The 22,433-nt window shown below is 34.4% G+C and overlaps 1 protein-coding gene across 2 annotated transcripts in view; it reads left to right on the forward strand.

Moving 5' to 3' along the window:
* The window catches only part of TARBP1 (TAR (HIV-1) RNA binding protein 1), a 42,321-nt gene that overhangs the window by 7,582 nt on the left and 12,306 nt on the right, over positions 1-22,433 (forward strand). For both annotated transcript variants that reach the window (XM_064509242.1, XM_064509243.1), the window contains exons 7-21: positions 1,534-1,669; positions 2,696-2,792; positions 3,692-3,781; positions 5,572-5,710; positions 7,036-7,132; positions 7,424-7,599; positions 10,815-10,912; positions 11,704-11,865; positions 13,430-13,623; positions 14,360-14,618; positions 14,702-14,890; positions 18,359-18,558; positions 18,713-18,784; positions 20,153-20,273; positions 21,737-21,847. In XM_064509242.1, the coding sequence (XP_064365312.1) occupies positions 1,534-1,669; positions 2,696-2,792; positions 3,692-3,781; positions 5,572-5,710; positions 7,036-7,132; positions 7,424-7,599; positions 10,815-10,912; positions 11,704-11,865; positions 13,430-13,623; positions 14,360-14,618; positions 14,702-14,890; positions 18,359-18,558; positions 18,713-18,784; positions 20,153-20,273; positions 21,737-21,847 (2,141 nt within the window). The remainder of the gene's footprint in view (positions 1-1,533; positions 1,670-2,695; positions 2,793-3,691; positions 3,782-5,571; positions 5,711-7,035; positions 7,133-7,423; positions 7,600-10,814; positions 10,913-11,703; positions 11,866-13,429; positions 13,624-14,359; positions 14,619-14,701; positions 14,891-18,358; positions 18,559-18,712; positions 18,785-20,152; positions 20,274-21,736; positions 21,848-22,433) is intronic.

The raw sequence follows: 22,433 nt of genomic DNA on the forward strand, positions 1-22,433 counted from the left end.
TACAGGCACAGATTCTGGTACAAACACACCTTGTGTGTTTGTAATGCCATAGATGTTCTATTTATTTATTGTGTCCCTAGGCATGCTTTTTTTTTTTTTTTTTTTTTTTTTTTAATCACAAAATGGACAGTCTGTGATCACTAACTCCAAGAGACTGGGAGACTGCTGCTTCAGATCATAGCTGCAGTGTCTGTCAAGGCTTATTCTGGCCATGCCAGCATCCAGTAAACTGGTCAAGTCTGGTGGAATCCCCACGTACTTTGTTCCACCATCGTGGACACTGAGGAGCAGCTTAAGGAGAGCATTGCCTAATGCTCAAAATAATCAGAGTTAAAATTCATTATTGAAAATGAGGAAGAGCACAGATCACCAATGTCAAAATTGTTTTTATTTCTGGCTATCTCCTCATCGTATTATCTTTCAAAACATGACAGTCTTACTGACAGACTTTTGAGTTTACTTTTCTTGAAATAATTGGGAGAATTATTCTATTGTCTTTCATTTAGTTTTCATAGGTTGAAGTGGAATTGGCAGCCTTATTTTGCCAGTTGAATTTGTACTCATGTTTCACAATCAGAACCAGAGGACTGAGCCATTTCTCTAGCCCTAAGTCTCTTGCTGTAAAGTCAGAGCTCTTGCCTCTAAAATGCGCCTGCCATACTTGAGGTTTTTAGTTTCTTTTGCAGTTCTTAAATGTAAAATCCTCTTTCCCAGTTCAGTTTTGAAACAAATGTTAAGCAAAAATGTATTGGAGGTATTTTCAGGAGAATAGTTCTGCTTAGTCTGCATGGAACAAGAAGGGACTAGGGAAAGGGGAAGAGGGAAGAAAGGTGTGATGGCGGAAGAGGAGGGAGGTAGAAGGGACAAAAATGAGTATGTTTAGAAACTTACCTAATTTTTTTAGTACATTTTATTTTTTCATCAAAATGTAATCCCCAAACTCCCTCCTTTCATCCTGACATTTTGCTAATTTGTTCCGTAACAAAAACTTAAAGCAACCTTTTCTGAAAAGTTCAGCTACTGGAATACAGTTGTAATATGCTTAATGATAGAAGGTATCTTTATAGCTTTTATTTAGTATTTATCTGGCTGGCCACAAAAGCTAGGCTCTTCCCTGTTACATGTTACTGCACAATAAATTAATGTTACTGTGTATGTTATTGCATAATAAAGTATACTATAGTTTAAAACCTCATAAATAGGTATTTGATTTATTTTTCCCTTAAGTTGTAAGTTGAATAACAATTGGTAAGCCTTCCTGTTTAAAGGCTGGTCTTGCATTTTTAGGTTGAGCAATGCAGAAATGATCCTAAATGTGCAGCGTGAATGTATCATAACAATCTCTTGCTGGTGTTCTTGTCATTTAAATGCATTGGAGAACAAGAAATCACTCCTGATTTCCTGATATGAAAGCAGAAGTTTATGCTGAAACAAGCTAATTAACTAAAGTATTTCTGTGATACTACAAGCTTGCTGCACAGTGGTACTTCATGTTGTAGGTGTGTTTATTTTCTGTTTACTTTTATTTTTAAGGTAGTTTCCTGTTAAAGTTTATTCAGAAGATGACAAGTAGGCATTGGTGTGCTGTTCCCATTTTGTTTCTTTCTCTGGCACTGGCATATATCCCTGCATGTAAAGTGTTGGGCACTGATGGACTTCATGCTCTAAGGTAAAATGCTTACTGCGTTGGGTTGATTATATCCTACTTATAGGGAAATGTGCTGAACATCTAGAAAGCCAGGATTTAATCCATGTTCATTACTTCTGGGAGGAAGTGAGGGTTACCTGTGAGAGTGGAAGGTTCTCCCTACTTTTTTTATGTCTAGTTCACAGAATAACACAGTTTAATAATGACTGTCTTTATTGCTGCATGACTTAAAAATGTATGTTTTGCATTTCACTCATTTGTCATCACTTCTTTTTTTGGCTTTCATTTTTCACTGTTCTTCCATACTTCCTGTTATGTATTAATCTTTGTTTTTGTTCCTTTCTAAGCACATTAAAACCTTCTTTAATGGCAGCTGAGGTTACATCAAGAGACAGCCCACAAAATCAAAACTTGAAAGACCTGTAAATAAAAAGCTAGGCAAAAGTTCTAGGCATGCAGGTTTTTAGTAATACCCACAATGTTTCCTAAGCGTCAGCTTTCATTTCAACAGGTAATAAAAATCAGTAATTATTCCAGTTTAATCAAATTCGAACTTCGAAATAATATTTTCCAGTGGTCTAAGGGATATTGGAAAAAAGTAACTTACGGAAAGAAAACAATGGTTAACAGTCAGATACACGTCTCTGCTGATAAAAGAACATCTAGAGTTTTTCAGTTTTGTGCTAGAGTGAGAATTTGATGGCATACATATTTCTATATTTGTGAGAGATGGAAATGCAAGTATTAAATTATCAGTTACACTACTATCCATGTGAACATTGAGATTTTTACTTTTGGATTTTTTTTCCATGTTTTCGATCTTGTCAGGTGTATCCTTTTCCAAGTTTTAATTTCAGTTTTTGAGAATAAATTTAGAAATAGTCTTGGTTTTTGATTGTATGCTGTATAGGGCAGAGGATGTGTTACTCTTTGTGGAATATATTTAATAAATACAATCTAAGGTGTTGAAAATAGTTATTAAATATATGAAAATAGTTAAATTTCTTAAATGTACCTTTTCTATGATGCATACTTGTCTGTTTGCAGAGATGTCTTACAGTGTACTATGATTACACATCAAATTTTGTTGAGGGGAGCTGCTCAATGCTATCTTCTTCAAACAGCTATGCATTTGACAGATGTGGTGAGTTTGTCTTCCTAGTGTAATAAGGATATACTAACACTTTTGCAGGTTAAATGGTCTATAAAATTTTTTTGTTAAATAGAACATGGAACAGCTGATTTTGCTGGATTAGTAATTTTGTTAGTGACTACTTAAAGGACAAAAATATTTGTACTATGTAAGTAGTAAGCTTGTGTTAACTCTGGTTTCTTTAAAATGTATTTTTCCTTTCCTTTTTCATTTATTCATTTATATTTTGGTGTAGGGTTTCTATGCACTACTTATGTAACAATACTGTATCCTGCATCACATAAACTTGAGTTTCAGCAGGTAACTAAATGGACTTTCTGAAGTACCTAAGAGAAATAGAAGTACTTATAGTAGCAGAATGGTAAAACTATAGTTAATATTGAAATAGTAGGAACTTAGTTGTTCAGTAGTCAAAGTATTTGTGTTTTAGTTGTCTTACACATGCTTTTTTTCCTCAAATAAGTAGACAGTCAGCATTCCCCTTCGATTATGGTCTTCCGTGTTATGTCCTCTGGTTAAAAACACATCTGAGTAGGATTTCCTATTGGAAATACAGAAATAATACTTATTAGTGGCTGAGGTTGTTAGCTGTGTATCTTCATTTAAAAGATGTCATCAATGGATAGCACTATTCTTTCAGTGGTTCACTAACTTACAGTGTGTATCAGTGTTGAGGCAGGTTTAATACTTCAGAAAATTGATTTATGTTGCTTGATCAAGGTAGATTGGCACCTAAGATGCAAAAAATGAACCTGTGCCATGGAAAGGAAAAGGTCAGTTTCCTCCTTCTCAACCTTTGCCAGATGAAAGCTAACATCCCTAGTCCTCATTTAGATGTTATCAGTCATATATTGTTTTGGCAACTATTGTATCTTGATCAATTTCTTTAGGAGAAAGTGTCCCTCCCAGAATTTGCAAGCTTTCTTATGGCTCTTAGACCAGAGGAGTCCCTAAGGAGAGATACTATGTTATGGATGGAGGTGAGAGCTAAAGCTTGTTTTACGTTCATCAGATATCTTCTAATACCTGTACAAATGCAGGATTTGTTATTGCTAATTTAATGTTTAAATAGTCAGCTACTTTTGCACTGGTGCATTCTGGAATTTCTGGATGCAGAGTCCTAATGGTATTAAATATTTCACTTGGAAGCTGTGTTTTTTAATGCTACAGAGGGTTTAATGTTAACCCTTGACAAGTTATTCAGCAGGTTCAAAGCAGAGGAATTCTAAGTTGCACCAGCACAGTGGGTGAAGGTAAGGGGGGAGGGATTTGGCTTTTTCTGTTTTCTCGCAGAGATTCTTAATTTTGCAGAAGAAAAAGCATTTTTGAGGTAGAATGTCTTTTAGATTTTTGAGCAATGCAAGTACTGGAATGTACTCTTTCAGTGCTTGTGTGCATCAGTTTGTCATGTTTACCAGCATTCATGTCAGCATTGCAGCTGTGGGGTGTAACCGTATTCAAATGCAAATCAGAATCAGTTCTTACACAGACTTTTGGTCCCTGAATACTGGTCCTTTAAGAGACTTCAATGTGTTTATCACAGTCTTCATCTTCTGCTTCCTTTGCTGTTATTGTAGGAACTAAAATCAGTATTTGGTAAGCCTGTACTAGTATCTGTAATCTCTCCCATTAGGGATCCATGCTCACTCCTCTAGATCGTTGGTAACTTCATGGAGAGAGTGCGAAGCAGGGCATCTTAAGGAATCCGCAGAGCCACGACTTGGGCTTCTCTCTCTACTTTTATTAAGAATACAAGGTAGACGTAACAGCCTCAGATGAAGCTGCTCTTGTCATCGGATTCTCCAGGCAGTTATTTCTGTATATTATATATATTCTCTTCTGTATGGCTACTTTTTTCTCTGCTTCTCTCCCCTTCCCCTCAACTGTCTTTTGTAAAATTTTATTTAATGGAAAAGAACAATATTTTATGTTTGATTTATCTTTAGAATGATATTCTGCTGGTACTATGCATGTTTTCCCTTCCTCTTATTTTTGAATGTACTGTTTGAGATAATGTGGATCCTGATAGTCTCTGAATGGGCCAGTATATGGGCCAAAATTTTGTGTAAGAGCTGCCTCTGATTTGCATGTTGTTTGGATGAACCCAGTGCTGGCAGGAATAACAGAGTAATCTCCAAGGAAAAAACGTACGTAGCAAGTAAAGTGAGATTGTGAATTTTAAATTTCCAGAGGATGCATATGCTGTGTATTTGACACACAAAGGTGTGAAAAAGTGTCAAAGAAGAAATCCTCACATAGAGGATGTACTAGAATCAACTGAATAAGTAGCCTTAGCTTTGGGTACAGCAATTTATGATAAAGTGATTTTGCAAAATGTCCTCTTGTTATGAATGCTGTACACATTACTCTATTCAGTTGATTTTAGCAGAAGAGTTAAAATAAAAAATAAAAAAATGCAGCTCTCATTAGGTAATACTTGGCCATAGAAGTTCTGTTTGAGATGATTGGGTTTTTATTGATCTTTCTTATTTGTAAGAATTGGTTGTTTTGGTTTTTTTCTTATATTGGACCAGTAATCTCCTTTTTTGGGTATTCTGAATTACTCTCTGGAAGAACCTTTTTCTATATTAGAGGGAAGTGGCATGTTAGGCCTCAAGGTAGCTCGAGTGAATACCTGTCAAAGTGTGGCCTTGTTGATATAATTTCTTATATCTGACAGTGCTTTAGTGTACTGCTCTTATGTTGTTAAATTCTGTCAATAAAGAGCTGGTAGATGTGTTTAAATAGTAACATACTGGTTTTAATTTAGCTTTGCAGTTGGCTGCAAGTGAATGACAGATGCTTCAGAAAGTCTGTAAAACTTGATTTTGAGTGTCAAAAGATGTCATCACTGTGTTTATATGTACGCAGTCTTGTGGGAGAGTACCTTAAGGCACCAGTAACTGAAAGTAAGTTACATGTTTGTTCACGTCCTAAATGTTTTAAAAAAAAAAGTTTTTTTAAAAAATTAAGAAAATCTTTTGGTTTTTAGAAGAGTAATAATGCTTACATTTTTACCTGTTTAAATTCTACCTAATTTGTAGTATCCTTGATTCATAAATTCTGAAAGGATTTTTTTCTTCACTGCCACATTTTAGATTATTATAACTTCAGTTTATGACATTTCTGTTCTGAAAGAAATGATATTGTCTGTGTTTGGATGCTTTGTAACTTGTGTAGTACTCAATTACTTGCTATTTAAATACTGCAGACTTGGAAACGTATATTGGTTTGTAATATCAAAAGTCAAATGTCAAAAAAGGGACATTTTTTAATATATACCTATAGAAGATACAAAAACAAGGTCAGAATTCGCTGATGATAAATAGCTTCAGAAGATCATGTGGCCCAAGAAACTTAGCCTGATTGTCTTAGGGTCAGAAATGTTGTAAGCGTATTTTTGTTTATTCGTATTTCAAGGTAAATTGAGTGTTAGAAGTTTTGGCAAGTCTTCTCTCCTTCCTGAAAAGTGTGTTTAGTCCTTTGCCATGGAATTGCAGATAATACAGGCAGACATCTTCTATGTGTTTCACTTTTTAAAAATGATGTTTGTAACTTTCTAGTTTGATGTGCATCTTAATTTGTAAGCATAGTTTGATGTGCATCTTAATTTGTAAGCAGCCATTTAGAAAAAAAATACGTATACCTGCCAAGTCCAGCTGCTTTGTGCTGGAATTCCAAAGCCTGTTTTGTTTTCTGAATTTCCAAAGCTAAAAGGATACCAATCAAAAAAAACAACCAACCAAACAAAAAACTGTTCCTGTATAAAAGATCAATGAAGAGAGAAATAAGTTTGTTTTATTTCCTTTTACAGAACAGTTTTAGTTCTTTATGTAACTTTTAGCTGGTTAAAATTACAGCTGATGTTTCTGAAGATGCCTAACAGAATTATGTTCTTGCTTAACTTCATTTGAGTATCCTGCTGTATTTTAAAAAGTGAAAGAGAAGTCTGTTGAGAGTCTGGCTACTACATAATCCAACACATTGCCGAAAATCGATTTCGATGTAGAGAGCAGGATCACCTTTTACAAGGCATAGATAAAATGCGACTCTCTTTGTTTAGCTTGTATTTAGGTAAAAGAATGCCAAAATTTAGCAGTAATATTAATGCTAACATTAGTTATTGTTATCATACTAATTATTGTTAATAAGCTATGAAAGTAAAACAAAAGCTTAAAAACTGATATGCAGATATTTTTAAATGCTGTGGAAACCTTAAAATATCTTTAATCAGGAGAAAATTGCTTTATGCCTGACTGGTTTGAAGCTAAGCTTGTCGCAACAATGATTCTGTTGGCTGCAGATGTGGAGGAGATGAAGAATAAATACAGGTAAGTATAAATATCTTATTTTACAACCCTTTCTTTTTTTCTCAACTCCCCTCTGCCTCCTCTACCAGGGTCTGATAAAAGCCTACTCATGTCAATCCGTTTAGTTCAGGAGACTTTGAGTTAGCCTGATAGTTACTTAGAGCTTGTCTAACTTGGCTGCAAACTTACTGGTTAGCTTTTCTAAAGTTATTTAAGTGACTTGGAAACCTGTGTCCTATTTCCGTAAGTGACTTCAGCACTTAAGGTAGATGCTCAGAAGAAGACTTTCTGTTAATTTTTGTTTTTGTGTAGTGGAGAAAGCAACATAGAATGGATTGAACTAAAGGCTTTCTTGAACCCTCTTCTGGATGTCTTGATGAAACTTGGCAGTAATGCTTACATACCAACACTGAAAACAGATAAAAGCCTACAGCTTCTGTTGAAGTTATTGCAGACTCGTTCGTTAAAATGTTCCAATCCGCAAGATGGTTAGTGATATCTTCAATATACTGTGTCTTATATTAATTACAGTCTAATTAAAACCAAGGTATTTACTGTTTTAAGGCTATATTGTTAAATTAATGCTAGCCTAGAAGTAATGAATGTAGAAGTTGACAATCTGGCATATCTTTTATGAAATTAAACTGTGGGCCCAATTGTCTGGGGGCCCTTTTGAAGGTGTCCTAAGGTGTGGGAATTCAGAATGTGGAACACATATAAGAAAACAGTCATCATCTGTTAGAATTAGATTTGCAGTTAGTTAGAATTTGGAGAATGTGACCAAACTGCAAATAACTACAGGCCCATTATTTAACAACATACGGATTCAGTAAATCATTTAGAGGCTTCAAAAAGAAAGTAGTGCAAAAACCCTACCCAACTTGCTTAGTTATGTCAGAGTCTGACAAAATCTTCCCTTAATACATAAAGCCATCATGCTACACATAATTTTTCTGAGTTGACTCCTAGATACTTGTTTCTCAACCAACACTGTTTAGAGTGCGGTATACAGGCTTCCTCATGTCCTTTCAGGATATTCGGCATCATTCTAATGGGCATGCTTAGCTTACTTGATTTAGTTTGACCTTGGCTAAAAGCAAAGAGGTGCCCACTTAAGCACAAGACTGTTGATCTGACTGTCCAGGAGTTTTGGCCCCCCACAGATTGACAGCCTTAACTTGTAGCTCTTTCAGGAGTGTCTGAACAAAAGCTACAGTCCTCACTACTTTTTCTGTTGAAACTTGTTCAATTTGTAACTAGATTAGATTTATGAATTTTTCATGAAAGCAAGTGAAAATGGTAACATAATTCTCATGATGGGGATGCTCAACTGGAAGAAGAGTAATCTTGGCGTTTGGTTTTTGCTTCCCCAGATTATTTTTGAGTTTTTCTCAGTCCAGTGGTTTTAATGCATGAAATACAAAAGTAGTTATGGAGTAGGGGCCAGAGATCTAGGCTCTTAAATGAGGACAGTGATTTCAGGTACTGCATGCCAGTTTCATTGAGATGTCTAAATGCAGTCCTGAAGCAAGTGCCTAAACTCATTTTTAAAAGTGCTTTACACAAATACATACACCCTTGAGTTTTAGCTGTTCGGCTGAGATATTGAGCAGTTGTTATGCAGGCTGTTGCAGTTTATATTGTGGGATGATCTCTGAATGCAAAAGTAGATTCATTTCAGGTGAAACAAAATTGAAAAATGTGCTTCAACTGCTAGTGCGCATTCAGTCCACAGTACTGGGCTAGAGCAAGCCTGAAGCAGAACCCTCCAAAATGTGTATAGAGTGCATGTTAGGTTTTTAGTACAAAGTATTTTACTCTGTAAATCATTTCCTTAAGTGCCACACTCCTTGCTGAAGTAGACATAATCAGTCTCTTGTTTTGAGAATTTCGATGCCTAACTTAGCATTTTAAGCTCTGCTGCTAGAGTTCTCAAGGTATTGTAGTGCTGAGCAATGCAATGCCTTGGTCCTTTTGAATGCCTGTGTAGGTACTCTACTTGGCTCATCAGCAGCGGTGTCTTTCAGGAGGCTTTCAGAATTGGACTTGTGACTATTATGTCCTTTCATGTTGAGATAATTTGGTAAAAGAAAAGCCATACTTTATTTCCTACAGTCTTTTCATGCCTCTCCCTTCTGCACAGGAGAGCCAAGTAATAAATCTTGCTTCTTGAGCTGTGAATTGACCGTCTTGATGATTAAAGAAAAAAATGCTGTGAAATACAAAAGTTTTGTTGCCACACAGATTAAAAAGGTGGTGATAAGTCTGACCTGTCAAATGGAAAATAATAAAATGAGAGAGAAGAAAATATTTTTTTTACTTTCTGCTAACAATTAGTGAATTAGTAAATGCTTTATGTAAGAGTACCATAATGGTGATATAAAGCAACAGCATTTTTCTAGAGATCTTGCTGTCTGTACTGTTGTTAGACTTTGCTATTTTAAGTGGAGGTTTTTGCTAACTTATTTTTGATAGCATTAGGCACTTTGTGAATTGGATTTTGTTCTGTCTTAAATTTAGCGAAGAATTTCTGAATTTTAATTGCAGAATACTGTTTAGTGATTTGAGACTCAAATCATTTTTAGAAGAAATTATGAAATGTGATAATCTGACATAGATTAAATTGTTCAAATTAGGTATGCAAGAAATGTAACACAATGTACCATTTTAATAGGGAAAATTGAAATCAAGCACAATACAGATTTGTAACTTCTGGAGTATGTTCATTATTTCTTGCTTTTTAAGGTCTTCTGTATCCTAAAAATAATCATCTTTGTGTTAAGTGTAACTCAAGGTCAAGTGAAAAAAAAAATCAGTAGATGTATCCTTGGGTTAACTCTCCTACATACTGCAACTGTGTTACAGTTTCATGTTTCTTAACAGTATCTGATTTTATTTGCTATTTGTTCTTTGATATGCCCTCTGTGTCCCAATGCCTGATGTTTTAGAACAAGATGGGCACGTAGAGGAATTTAAGTCTGTTTTAGTATTCATGTGTTACCTCATTGGCTTTCAGTACCAGCTAGACATCACCCCTGTGTTTGTAGCTAAGTAAATTTTACCAGTGACCTATTTCACACTTGTTATACACTTGCATCCTTTTGTTTGCGAAGCCCTTCGCACACGCGTTGTATCTTGTAGCCTAGCCTTTTCTTAGCAGAAGTTCTATGTTTTCCATTATAACCTTGTGTTCTTGCTTGTAATTTTAAGACAAGAAGTTATTTTAGACTGAAGTCTTACAAGATTAGTCTCTATCCAAAGTTGAGCTACCTTTAAACAGTGAAAAATAAAAAATAGATGGCTGTGGGTTTTTTTGCGTACAATTAATTGCTGAATATGGAAACTTTGTCTTTCATTGAAGAGTAAGTTCATGATTCAGGTTTGTTTTCTTTTTTGTGGGAAGGGGTGGAAATAGGATGGAAGTGTGCTAAAAATTGGAAAATTATACTTTGATTTTCTATTTTTTTTTAGTTTGCTAATTTGTGATAAAGCAGAGGAAAGGATGTAATCTGTTTGAATCTTTTGGCCGTATGGTTTATACTGCTAAAGAGTACAGAGCTGTTTTTTAAGGTATTTTTAGGTGTTCAAATATCTTACTGTATAATGTTGACATTGTAGCTTAATTAAGTCCACATGATGTAATACAGCGCTTCAATGAAGTGTATTTCCATATGTCTATACTTTTATTTTTCTTTTGACACAGATGGGGTATTAATCTTTATCTGGAAATCTTTAATGACACCTGTGGAGAGTATTCTTGAATTTGTCCTCCGGCAGCTTACTACACATGAGTTAAGTACTGTAAGTATTTGTTAAAAGACTTACTTCGTTGTGGTTTTGCTTGTTAATTTCATTTACCAGTGCTTTTAGAAGTTTTCAGATCAAACATTTAGATACCTAGAAAATAAATTTCCATAGAAACACTTGCAAACTTTTTTGAATGGGCACAGTAAGAACACTTGCAGCAAAAAAACGTGTTCCCTCTCAAAAATAAGGCAAAAATTCTTTCTGCATGTGGTTCCATGAGTGAATGGCTTCATACAGGTGTGGAATTATGATGCGGAGAGAAGTGGCAAATACAAGAGAATGGGAGAGTAAAAATAAAAAGACATAAAACGTGCAAGATACAGGCATGAGATAAAGTCCAGTTGAAGAGGAAATGCAAGACACACCATTATACAAGATATGTGTGTAGGGGTTGCAATGCTGTGACATGTTCTGATAACTAGATTAGCTTTTGACACTGATTCTGGAATTCAGGCCAGCTTATGTGTTTTTCCCTGGCATTCCTTTGAGACCAATAAGGGAAGTAAATTTATGAATTAGAAGAACTGGAGATGCATTTCAAAATTCCAGACTTGTCTCTAATAAGGCATACTCCAAAGCCATGAACTAGAGGCGATCCTAAAAGCTGAGGAGAAAAGTCTGACTTTCTTTTATCGTGTGGTTTTTTTTTTTTTTTTTTTTTTTTTTTACATTTCTACAGATAAGTCTGTTCAACTGTAGTGATTGTTCTTATTTCCTTCTGTTGCTTTTCAGCTTAAGTCTTCCGTTCTTAATGCTTCAATTTACCCTTGTTTCTACATTTTTAGGTTGGGGATCTAGATCGTTGTGACTTATACTTAGCTTTAATTCCGGAGGTAGTGAATTTGTGCTTGCAAGTCAGCTGGAAAAAGGTGCCATCTATCAAGAATTTCATTTTTTCCCTGACAAATGCCTCTATTTATAATCTTCAGAAGACAAACTGTGAAGAGGTAATTTAATATTATTTACAACAGTAGTGTGAAGATTAACTGCTTTTATTCAGAGAGAGATATGCATATATGTATGAATGTTTAAAAAAAAAAAAGTTCCCATACACATTTATGTAATTAGTTGGCAGTGTAACATTAATGTGAAATACTTGCAGTGTATTTAAAGCTCCTATTTTTAGTACTTTTTTTTTTATATTATCTTTTTTAAAAGTCTGTATAACTGGAGTAAAGCATTACTTGTGGTAATAGACTATGTTACTCAAAAGCTTTTTCTTCAGATATTAGCCAGCCCTACCTAGGGAATTATAACTGACTGAAAACACCTTTTGGAATGTCTTAGTGTTAATGAACTATTGAATTTCCAAACTTGAGCATACACATAAAAAGAAATTCAAGAACCCAGCATTGCTTTGGCTTTTCATGTGGTTGTGTTCATTGTCCCATAGTTGTATATTATATCTGAAATAGAGTTATGTTTCTTTACCTTTTGAACATATGTCTTATATATAAGAAGGAGATTTAAACTAAGGTTTGTTGCGCAGTGTAATTTTTGCTATTTTCTGGGCTGAATTATTCATCAAGAACAGTAAATAATGCATTAAAAAGGTTGTTGCAAGTATTTGATTTGTTAGGTTTACTTTTCTAAGGAAACAAAGAGCAAGACTTAATTTTTTTTCTCTGATGGCTATGTGAATTATGTATTTATTTTTTTTAGTGGTTTCTAAGTAAACATTTTTTAGTTCAGTCTTAGTGTTCACTGGGGGCCTCTTCCAGCTTCTTTTGAATTTGGTGGGAATTGTCATGGGTATTTCTTCAGTTGCACGTATGCTACATCTTCAGTTTAAAGTTATTTAAAAAAAAAAAAAAAGAAAAAGGAAAGAAAGAAAATATTGAGTAACTTTACTAGATAAAGATGAAAAAACTTTTCTGGCCTCCAGAGAGCTGAAGTACTTTGAAGATATTCCAAATAATATTGAGCTTTTAATACTACTAAGAAACTATATGCTGATGGATTTATTAGTAGTAGTAGTAATATTTATTTTTTAAAAACTTTTTTTCATGCCTTTTGAATATATGTGTTTATCACACAAAATAATCATAGTGGATGTCCTGGCCTTTTAGCATCATGGAGCAGTTAGCACATGGTATTCTGTGTTTTAGCTGTGTGCCTGTGTTGGGTTTTGACTACAGGGGACCCCCCCCCCCTTTTTTTTTTTCCCCCACCCCCGAGTGCTACCTAGCAATATATAAATGTCTAGCTGGTAAGATAGAAGTGTTCTGTCATAGTCAAGCTAGGCCTCTGCACTTCATGACTGTAATTTGTAAGGTGTATACTTATTTTCTTCAGCGTTTCCAACTTGTGGTCGATTGCACTGACCCAGCTAAGCAAAGCTTCATTATGCACAGGATAAGAAAATAAGGAGGTAGGATGATGCAGAGTTGCTACCTTATGATATATCAGATGATATAAATGAGAGGATTACTGAATGTATCAATAGGTCATTCACGTTATATCCGAAGAAACTGGTGTATGTTTGATTGTTCATCTTTTGATTTTTATTAGGAGCTGAAGCTTAAAGAACAAATTAAAAAAGTAGTTAGCATGGCCTCACTGACAGTAGTTTGTGAGGTTATGAATCAGAAGCCTGAAGTGCACCTTGAATCTCTGCCTTCTATGGATGCCCTGAAGAAATTTATTTCCTTTTCTCAATTTAATCGAGTATTAAAGAAACCATCCTATGTTGAAGAAAAAAGCAGGTATGTCAGTGCTATAACTTGAGTAGTTCTTCAGAATAAATCCTATTAGAGTGGAACAGCGATCAAGTTTTTCCTGTTCTTTTCTTTGATAACTTTTGCCAAGGTAAAAATGAAAAGTTCTGAACACAAAGCATTCAGTGAATTGCTTTTATGTCTTCAGATTCAGGTTTTAGAACATAAAAGCAGCCATAACAGGTCAGACCTCAGGTTCTTCAGCTCAGTTGTCTACTGCCAAGAAGCTATGTAGCTTCAGTGCTACGTAGCCTGAACTAGCTTTGAAAGCTACTGATACTTACGCCAGCTTAAATATCTATACATGCTATGGCTTTGGGCATTGTACAAAAGTCAGTTGAAGAGAGAATTATTTACTACTGGGGGAGGGAGAGAAGCCCACAGCAAGCCTGAGGAAGATAAGGTATTTGCTGTGCAAGCCACAGCAAATACCTGGGGAAGAATGTAAGAACAGGGCAAGCATACAGTGATGTTTCCACGTAGTTATGGCTCATGAGACTACCTGAGCCCAGAGCTGATTTTTCTTTTTTTAAAAGTCTTTGGTAGATTTTTCTTCCATGAGCTTGTGCAGACTCCCCTTGAACTTGTGTAAATTTTACCATCTTGAAGAAATACAGTGAGTTTGTGTAGTTCAGTTGTTCCCTAGCAGACTAGGTATGTACACGATAACTTAAATAAACGACATTCATATCTTATGTATTTAAGAATAATATTTTTCTTGCAGCTTATGTGAAGAAACAACATCTCAAGGATGGGGGAAAATAGTTGCACGCTATGTTCATGACCAGTGGATTTGCCTTCGTTTCATTTTAACTAAATTTCATACTGCTGAGCCAGTGTTGGAAGACAAACTTTTGGAATCGTCATTGTCCACAGTTGAAAGGTTAACAAAAATTCTACAGGCTGCATTAGAAGCTTTGACTATTCTTCCTTCAGACCAAGTCTTACCTGTGTTTGACTGCATGAAAGTCCTTGTTCCCAAGGTAAGAGATAAAACAATTGTAAGATTATTAATGTTTTTTTTTTTCTCCTTTCCCTTAAATGTAACACTTCTCTTTGTTTTCAGCTTCTGGACTCAGTAGAGTCTCTCTGCATGGAAGCATTTGATTTGGCTTGGAAAATTATATCCTCTTTGAGCAATACACAGCTCATATTTTGGTCTAATCTAAAAGCTTTTGTTCAGTTCATCTTTGATACTGAGGTTCTAGCTGTTGCTGCGAGTGCAAAAGGTCAAGCATATATCAAAATAAAAGAGGTGAGTTTGAGAATTCTTTTTTTGGGAAATGGACATAAATTTTATCATTTGGATTTAAAAATATATTTTACTTTTTATTTTCCTGCCAGGTATTGTGGTGAATTTTTCATTTTCTAAAAGGTAGTAGTTTGAGAATATTAAGACATTTGAGGATAAACAAATTTTTGAATGTTCAACAAAAATACTGTGTAAATCCTATTCTGCAAGAACGTAAAAAAATTTGTGAAACGTTTATGGTCATGCAGTCACCTTTTTCTGAGTCTGCTATGGTAATAGCAGATCTCTTTTAACTGTTTACTGTGCAGTACAAATAAAATACCATTTGTACATCTCCAAAATATCATTAGCTTTTAAGGACTGCTGACTTGAGCAGCTTCAGAGTAAAGGCTTACAAATGAAAGGCTTTATCTGTTTGCTCTTGTAACACAGGAAATTAAAAGTACTCTTCGTTTTGATTTTTAGACTATTTGGTATCTTGCGACTCCGATAAATTGGGGATGGGGTGGTCTGATTAATACAGTTTTTTGCTATTGTTTTATATTTACGTTGTGCAGTTACTCTGGAGTTTTGTCCAGGATTTGCCACCTGAGCTGTCTCAAACTTTTAATCATTTGGAAAAATTATGCCTTTTTCTAATAGCGTAGTCTTTATAAAAAAATACTTGGCTGGCTTAGAGGCTTGCTTATTTTGTTTTGTTTTGTTTGTTTTTTGAGGGGGCCCCAGGTGTAGGAAACATCGTAGTTCACTTAAATACTTCGTGGTAGAACCAGCTCCATACTCTGGAAGACAAAAGATGCATTTTTTTTACTGTTTTTTGAGAGATGTATGTAATATTCTCTACTCCAAAAGTCCTCGCATATATCATATAGTTCTTTTTTTCATTTTGAATCACTAAAACTGTATTCAGTAATCAGAAATTGGTGCATCATGGCTTTATACCCAGGAAAGACACTTACCATAGCTTTTCTAAATAATTTTTCATATGTTTTGCTTTTTTATTTGTTTTTTTTCCCCTGAGCATCAGGTAAATTTTTGCACAGAACAGTCCACAATGACTGTAATACTCTTATCTGAGCAGTAATACGTTATAAATTAGTTACCAATATATACATATACTTGGAATTACTGTCATATTTGCTGCTCTGTGCTTAGCTCAGAAATTTTCTTAGAATGTGTCATGGTTTTGCCTTGAAGTCACTCCTGTCCTATCCTGGTGTCAGACTTGTACTGTAAATAATAGAAAATGTATAAGCTTTATTTTCAGCTCAAACACCCCAAAATGATTTTTATTAAAATACAGAAAAATGGGCACTTACTGTCAATTTAAAATTGCTGTAATATGTCCATATTAGCCTTAATTATCTTAAAAGATAATACCCTTTTATTTTCTGTTTCATCTTTTTGGAAAACTTGCTTCAGACAAATGTTACTGTCATCTCTTTTAAACAACAGATAAAATTGAGCATTTATAGTCTTAATGTGGACCCAAGACAAAATAAGAATTGTATTCAGAGATGGTAATACGAGGTAAAGAATCTCACAAGTCCTAGAAATCTCCTAGCTTTCTCTTTTAATGAATATCTGTAACTGGCAATTATATGCTCAGTGTTGTGGTAACTGATGAGCTGCAGTTAGTTTTTTATTTGTCATTGATCTTAAAATTCATTTAAATATTTAGAACTACTGTTTTAATTTTAGTATTAGTATTTCAGACATTCATGCAAGGTGTATTTTGCCAATGTTGAGAGTCTTGAGTCTCTATGACAGCTATCCCATTGTCTGCAGTGGGACATACCATGACAACAGGCATCAAGGAGGTAATGAAGGTCTTCTATATTCAACAAAGGGCATCTGGTCGAGCCACCTTCTGCCCCTTCCTAAGAAAATGAAGATAAAGTTCCTAAGCAGGTGTCTACTTATGTATATTCTTATCCCACTCCTTGGCAGTCTCTTTTGCCATTGACCCCTTGTGCGGTGGCTATATAGTTTTAGCTAAAGAGACAGAAAAAATGGATCTGCCTGATACTGATTTGCTACAGAAATACAATTTTAAAAGCTTGTCTACCACAGTGCACTTTGGCTTTTTAATGTTAGCCAGAGGGGGTGGAATATAAGGGTTTTTTGAGCCATAAAAAGGGAATATTGCTATGATAAAATACAGAAGGGCTTCCACAGAAGTGCCTAGAGCACTGTGTTTTTGGGCTTCATTTCTTCTGCTTCTTTTCTCCTTTTTCTTGTGATGCATTCAAATGTTAATTGTTCTAGAACTTAAATTCTTTTTGTATGTGTTCAATTTTTACTGTGTAATGAAACAATTAAAAAGCATTCCAGTATTCCTTTTTTTTTTTTTTTTTTTAAATGTGTAGTAAATGTCATGCTGCTGCTTCTCGGATGAAACAGAATAGTTTAATTTGGGCATTAATAGGAAAAAACAATGCCTTTCTTTACACTTAAAATATATATATATATTCTTAGAGTGTTTTGTGCAGAAAGTGCTTCAGCGTGCATTCCAATATTTCAATTTAATCTCTTTGTGGGCATTTTAATCTTTAATAATTCAGAACAACATTTTCTATAAAGACAGGGTTACGTTAAACAAGTTTTGCTTTATCAAAAAAGTATCATTCAGGAGAGGGAGGAGAAGATTTATCCCGAAAGAGCCTTTGCACTTTCTGAAAAAAACATTCTCATGAGTAGCTATAATTGATGTTGTTTATAACAAATTTATGAAAAACATGCCTGAACTGCCTTCATTCTGAATCTTCCCCCTCCTCACCCAAATGCTTGCAACTTAGAAAAAATTCCAATGGAACTGAAGTTTACTCTTGCACTTAGCATAATGGAGGGAGTGGGAAAGGAAAATGCTTGGGCCTCTTCTCTTGTTGTTTTATTTTCTTTTTTCTTTTTGCAGAAGCTCTAAATATCAAGATCAAATATTTTAAATATGTCCCTCCACCCCCCAAAAAATAGATGATTAGGGAAATGATACAGACGTTTTTACACTTTAACTAAATTGTGAACTTCAACCTGAACATAGAGGTAGCTGTGATTAAGGAGAATTAGTGATGTAGCTACATATGGAAGAAGTTTTGTTTAGTGTTAGAAAAATTGTTTTCTGCTAAACTGGTAAGGATTGATAGAAGCACCAGATTTGTGTACTCACTGAAGTAAGCTGGGTACATTTGTTCCAGTTATCAGGAAGTTCATATTAAAAACGTGCTACAGCTATATGTGTAAAGATTTGTCCTGTTATCTGTTAACGTAAGCATGCAGCGGGCTGGTTGTTTCCCATTCACCTGCCCATGTAATCGGGAAATCGTAGGTAGATTCAAGACATCATTAACTTGAGCAAATCTTGGATGAAGAAGGGAATCAGGCCTGCCATATTAGAATAATACTGCAGTGTTTTTTAATAATTCTGGCATTTTTGGAAACAAGATTTTGAATCTTTTTTATTCTTCTTTTCAGATAATTTTCAAGCTCATAGATATGTCCACTACAAGGACTGGAGTCTTCAATATAGTCATTAGTCATTGTTGTCGATCTTGGATATTTCCCACTTTTGATGACAGAAGTGCTTTGACAAATGCTTTCTTAAATGCTGGAAATTACTGTGAACTTATCACAGAGGCTTGTGTCTTTGGAACTGTGTTCAGGAGAGATCAAAGGTAAATAAATGAATAAATTTCATCAGATCTGAATGCTTGATTATATTTGTTACAATTTTCTGTTTTCTTAGTTTAAAATTTTGAGATAATTAAAAACAGTTTTTGTGTGCTCTTCTGCTAATATTTATTTATTTATCTTCTTTCATTTGAGAAGACTTATCCAGGATGTGCACGCTTTCATAGAAAATCTTGGAGAAAAATGTGCAGCAAATATTGTTACAGAAAGGTAATCATTTTGAGGATGCATCTTACGTTTAGTCTGAATAGTGTCTTCATTACTGCTGAGGCTGGAATAGGAGTGATGCTGTATTTTGCAGATAGTTTCTTAAAAGTATATTCATTATTTTAAATATTCATAAAAGGCAAATATGTCACATTACACTCAGAAATCAAATACAAGATGCAGAAAAATGCTAAGTATTTTGAAGAAAACTCATCCCATTTGTTAACCTGAGTAGGACTGAAATAACTACTTCCTCATTATTTCACCTCATAAAAGTAATGCTTTTCAAGATGCAGATATTGTCTGTTGATATGTATCTCATCATTGTAGACAAGGCAGTTAAGAAACTTACGCTTTAATTAATGTGGCCATACTTCAGCACTGGTTGTAGGCTACTTTAGTTTTGCATACTGCTGATGTTAATCTCTGCTTCCAGTTTGGAGCAGGGAATTTGAATAGAATACACTTGCTCCTGAAAACCTGATCTCTCTTGCAGTTTGACTCTCAATGGAACAAAGACTGAGATACAGTTCCATTGTAGCACTTTTGGGAATCAGTAGTAGTTGCTAAAACCAGAGCTTTTAAAGATCTACTGCTAGTTCAGTACTTCTGTATTTTCTCCCAAGAGCTTCTTGGCTTCCAAATGTCTGGTTGTGACAGCCTGCAGCTATGTGATACTTGGTTACCGGTAATGTAATTAATTATACTCTTTGCATTAATTATTTCAGATGCCCTTGAATATCTTTTTTTGTCCAACTAATATGAATCAGTTATTTTGGACTGGAATATTTGACCAAAGGTCTGTCAGCATAAATAATTTGCTTTAAGATTATATGCACAGTACTTGCCGAAACTTTTTATGATACAGCTATCTCTGTTGAAAAGTATTTTAAGCAATTAGATGCTGTTGAAGACCTCTAGATAGAAGTGCACTAGTAGTTTTCTTCATGAACAATGATGGACAAATGTTAAATTTACAGTTGTGGGTGTTGACATACTATATTCTCTCACTACAGAGAGCTTGATGACCATAAAACTATTCAGTCCCTTATGACAGACAGGAGGCTTACTATGTTTGCTGTGCATTGCAATTACATTTTATAGATTTCCCAGAGTATTTACACAGTGTTTATAGTGCATTTCAGAATTCGGGGTTTCTCTTGTGTGTGTAGTAATATTTAAACAGCGAAAACACAAAATGTATCAATCTTAAAGATGGCCTTTGATTTCTTCTGTGGATCAGTCTTTGCCAGCATGAGAACATCATATGCATGTTGTAAGATAATGTTTGTTGAGTGTTTTTTATAATTTAGGATTTATTTTTGTGTCTGAATAAGTAGAGTTTAATTTTTTTGTATTAATATTTTACAGTACAAACAGAGATGATCACTATGTGCGAGTTTGTGCTATTAAATTTCTTTGCTTGTTGGATGAATCGAATATCTCGCATAAGATGTTTATGGAAGACATTGTCATCAAACTACTTGATAAAGTAAACTTTATTTCTTTTGGTATATAAATGTAATGTTGCTATTGAAATACAAAATATTTGCATTTGAAAGGATGTGTTTACAGTTGTTTATATAGCCTTTCTAGATTTGCCAATAAAACACTTTTTTTTTAATATGAGATGGGAGTTAATTTGGTGAAACTGAAATGGTAAGAATCGTCTGTTTCAGATTTGTTTCTCGATGTTCAGTGGATGTTCCAGCTTCACTGAACATTATCCAAACTGCAGAAAAAAATTGCATTTAGGCTATTAGAAACATTGAATTTCACTTTAACACTTGCAAAGTACCTTTTGAATTGAGAACTATTGAAGGTCTTTTCTGTAGAAGACCTTATAAATGAGCTTAGTGAAGGAAGGTCAGGGTTTGGTTTTCATTTAAACTATAGCTGCTTATGCATTGGCACGAGCATAATACTAGTGATAAATTAATACAGCTGCAGCTAGAATATTACCCATGCCCAGAAATCATTCTGGTAGAATAGAATTGTGGTTCTATCTCAAGAACAAGGAATGAGCAGGTCTTTATTCAGTCCCTCCTTCCGGGTACCAATTAGAGAAAAATGGGTATTATTTGTGTTGTGAGACTGATCAAGTGGAAAAAGTTGCCAAAGCTTTAAAATGGATTCTTCTCTTAAATATGAAGATAAAGCATGTAAAAATAAAATGTCTTTGCATTTTAGTATTAATATAGGACTTGCACCACCAATTTAAGTTTTTTTTAAAAAACCAAGGAAATAGTTTTGTCTGTCATATATTTTGGAGGCCAAAACAGAGTGTGTAGGGAAGGAATCTAAAGTTAGTTAAGAACATGAATTTCAAATCTTTTTAAAGCTTATTTGTGTCATGTATTTTCTTTCATATAAGCATCTCTTTATTGCATGATACTAGTTGCTGTCTCAAACTAGAGCTGCAATAATAAGCAGATGTAATGCATACCAGTATCAGTGGGAAACCTGGTTTTTATATGTGGACATTAATGTAGAAATGTCTTCATTTGTGTACTCATCTCTTCACTTAGGATCTTTAGTACTTGTTTTATATTACTAAATGACAGCTTGTGACTTTAATATCGCTTGACAGATTCATACTCCAATTTATATAGTATTATTTTGTTTAACTGTTCATATAGAGTTAATGCTGTGCTCTTGAGTAAATTCTTCAACTTTCTGCCAATACCTAATGTTTCTGTGCTCTTACATTAAGTAAAAATATTAAGCAGAATTGTAAATTTTGACAGTGTTCAGCACTTCTCATGGGCAAGCTTCAAAATTTAATTCTAAATACATGAATGAACTTGATGTATTTTGCCTAACTTAAAATAATATGTAGTGCCGATACCAGCTATGCAGTAGATGCTGCATCCTAGGTACAGCATATTTTATTTCTAAATCTTCAATTTTAAAGGTTGTGAGGGATAGGTAGTAAAGCTTTGAATTTCTTTTTAGGATGAACTGGTATCCAGATCTCGAACACGTTATTATGCAAACTCTTTACAGCATAGAATTAAAAATCGGATATGGCAGACACTTCTAGTTCTTCTTCCAAAGCTTGACCAGGTATTGCACATTTTTCTGAATTCTTAAAGAAATCTACTTACAAGAATACTTTTTTTTTTTTTGTAATGGGAACTGAATATAAGAAATACGTTAGAGTATAAAAGACATTTGATTTCTGTAGTTGCGCATGGAAGTTTGTGTGACTTTAGACTGTAAAAATAAGATGCATTTCCAGAGATCACTGAAAACTGGTTCTTTGATTTGTGAATTATAGGAGACTAGCTTTTCTCTTGAAGCTTGCTAAGACTCCATACTGACTATCTGATTTAGAGCTTTTCATTTAGTAAAGATGCTGCTACTTTATGAACATTCAGAAAATTGAAAAATTTTAGTTTCATCTGATGTTTATTCATAATGAAATGTTTGAAAAGTTTTTTAAAAAGCTAAACTGTCATAGTCATGAAGAATATACTGTTTTCTTGACACTACATTCAAACTGTCAGTGAAAATTTAGCATTATGCAGATGCTGTATTCAGTCTTCTATGGAGAGGTTGTGGTGACCTGCCTTTTTCCTTAATGGTGCAGTCTTCAAACTGTAGCAGTGTATCTGTAAGTTCAGGCAGCCATTATCAGGAGTCTGTCAGT

The sequence above is a fragment of the Dromaius novaehollandiae genome, chromosome 3 (genome assembly GCF_036370855.1).
Source record: "Dromaius novaehollandiae isolate bDroNov1 chromosome 3, bDroNov1.hap1, whole genome shotgun sequence".
Taxonomy (NCBI): Eukaryota; Metazoa; Chordata; class Aves; order Casuariiformes; family Dromaiidae; genus Dromaius; species Dromaius novaehollandiae.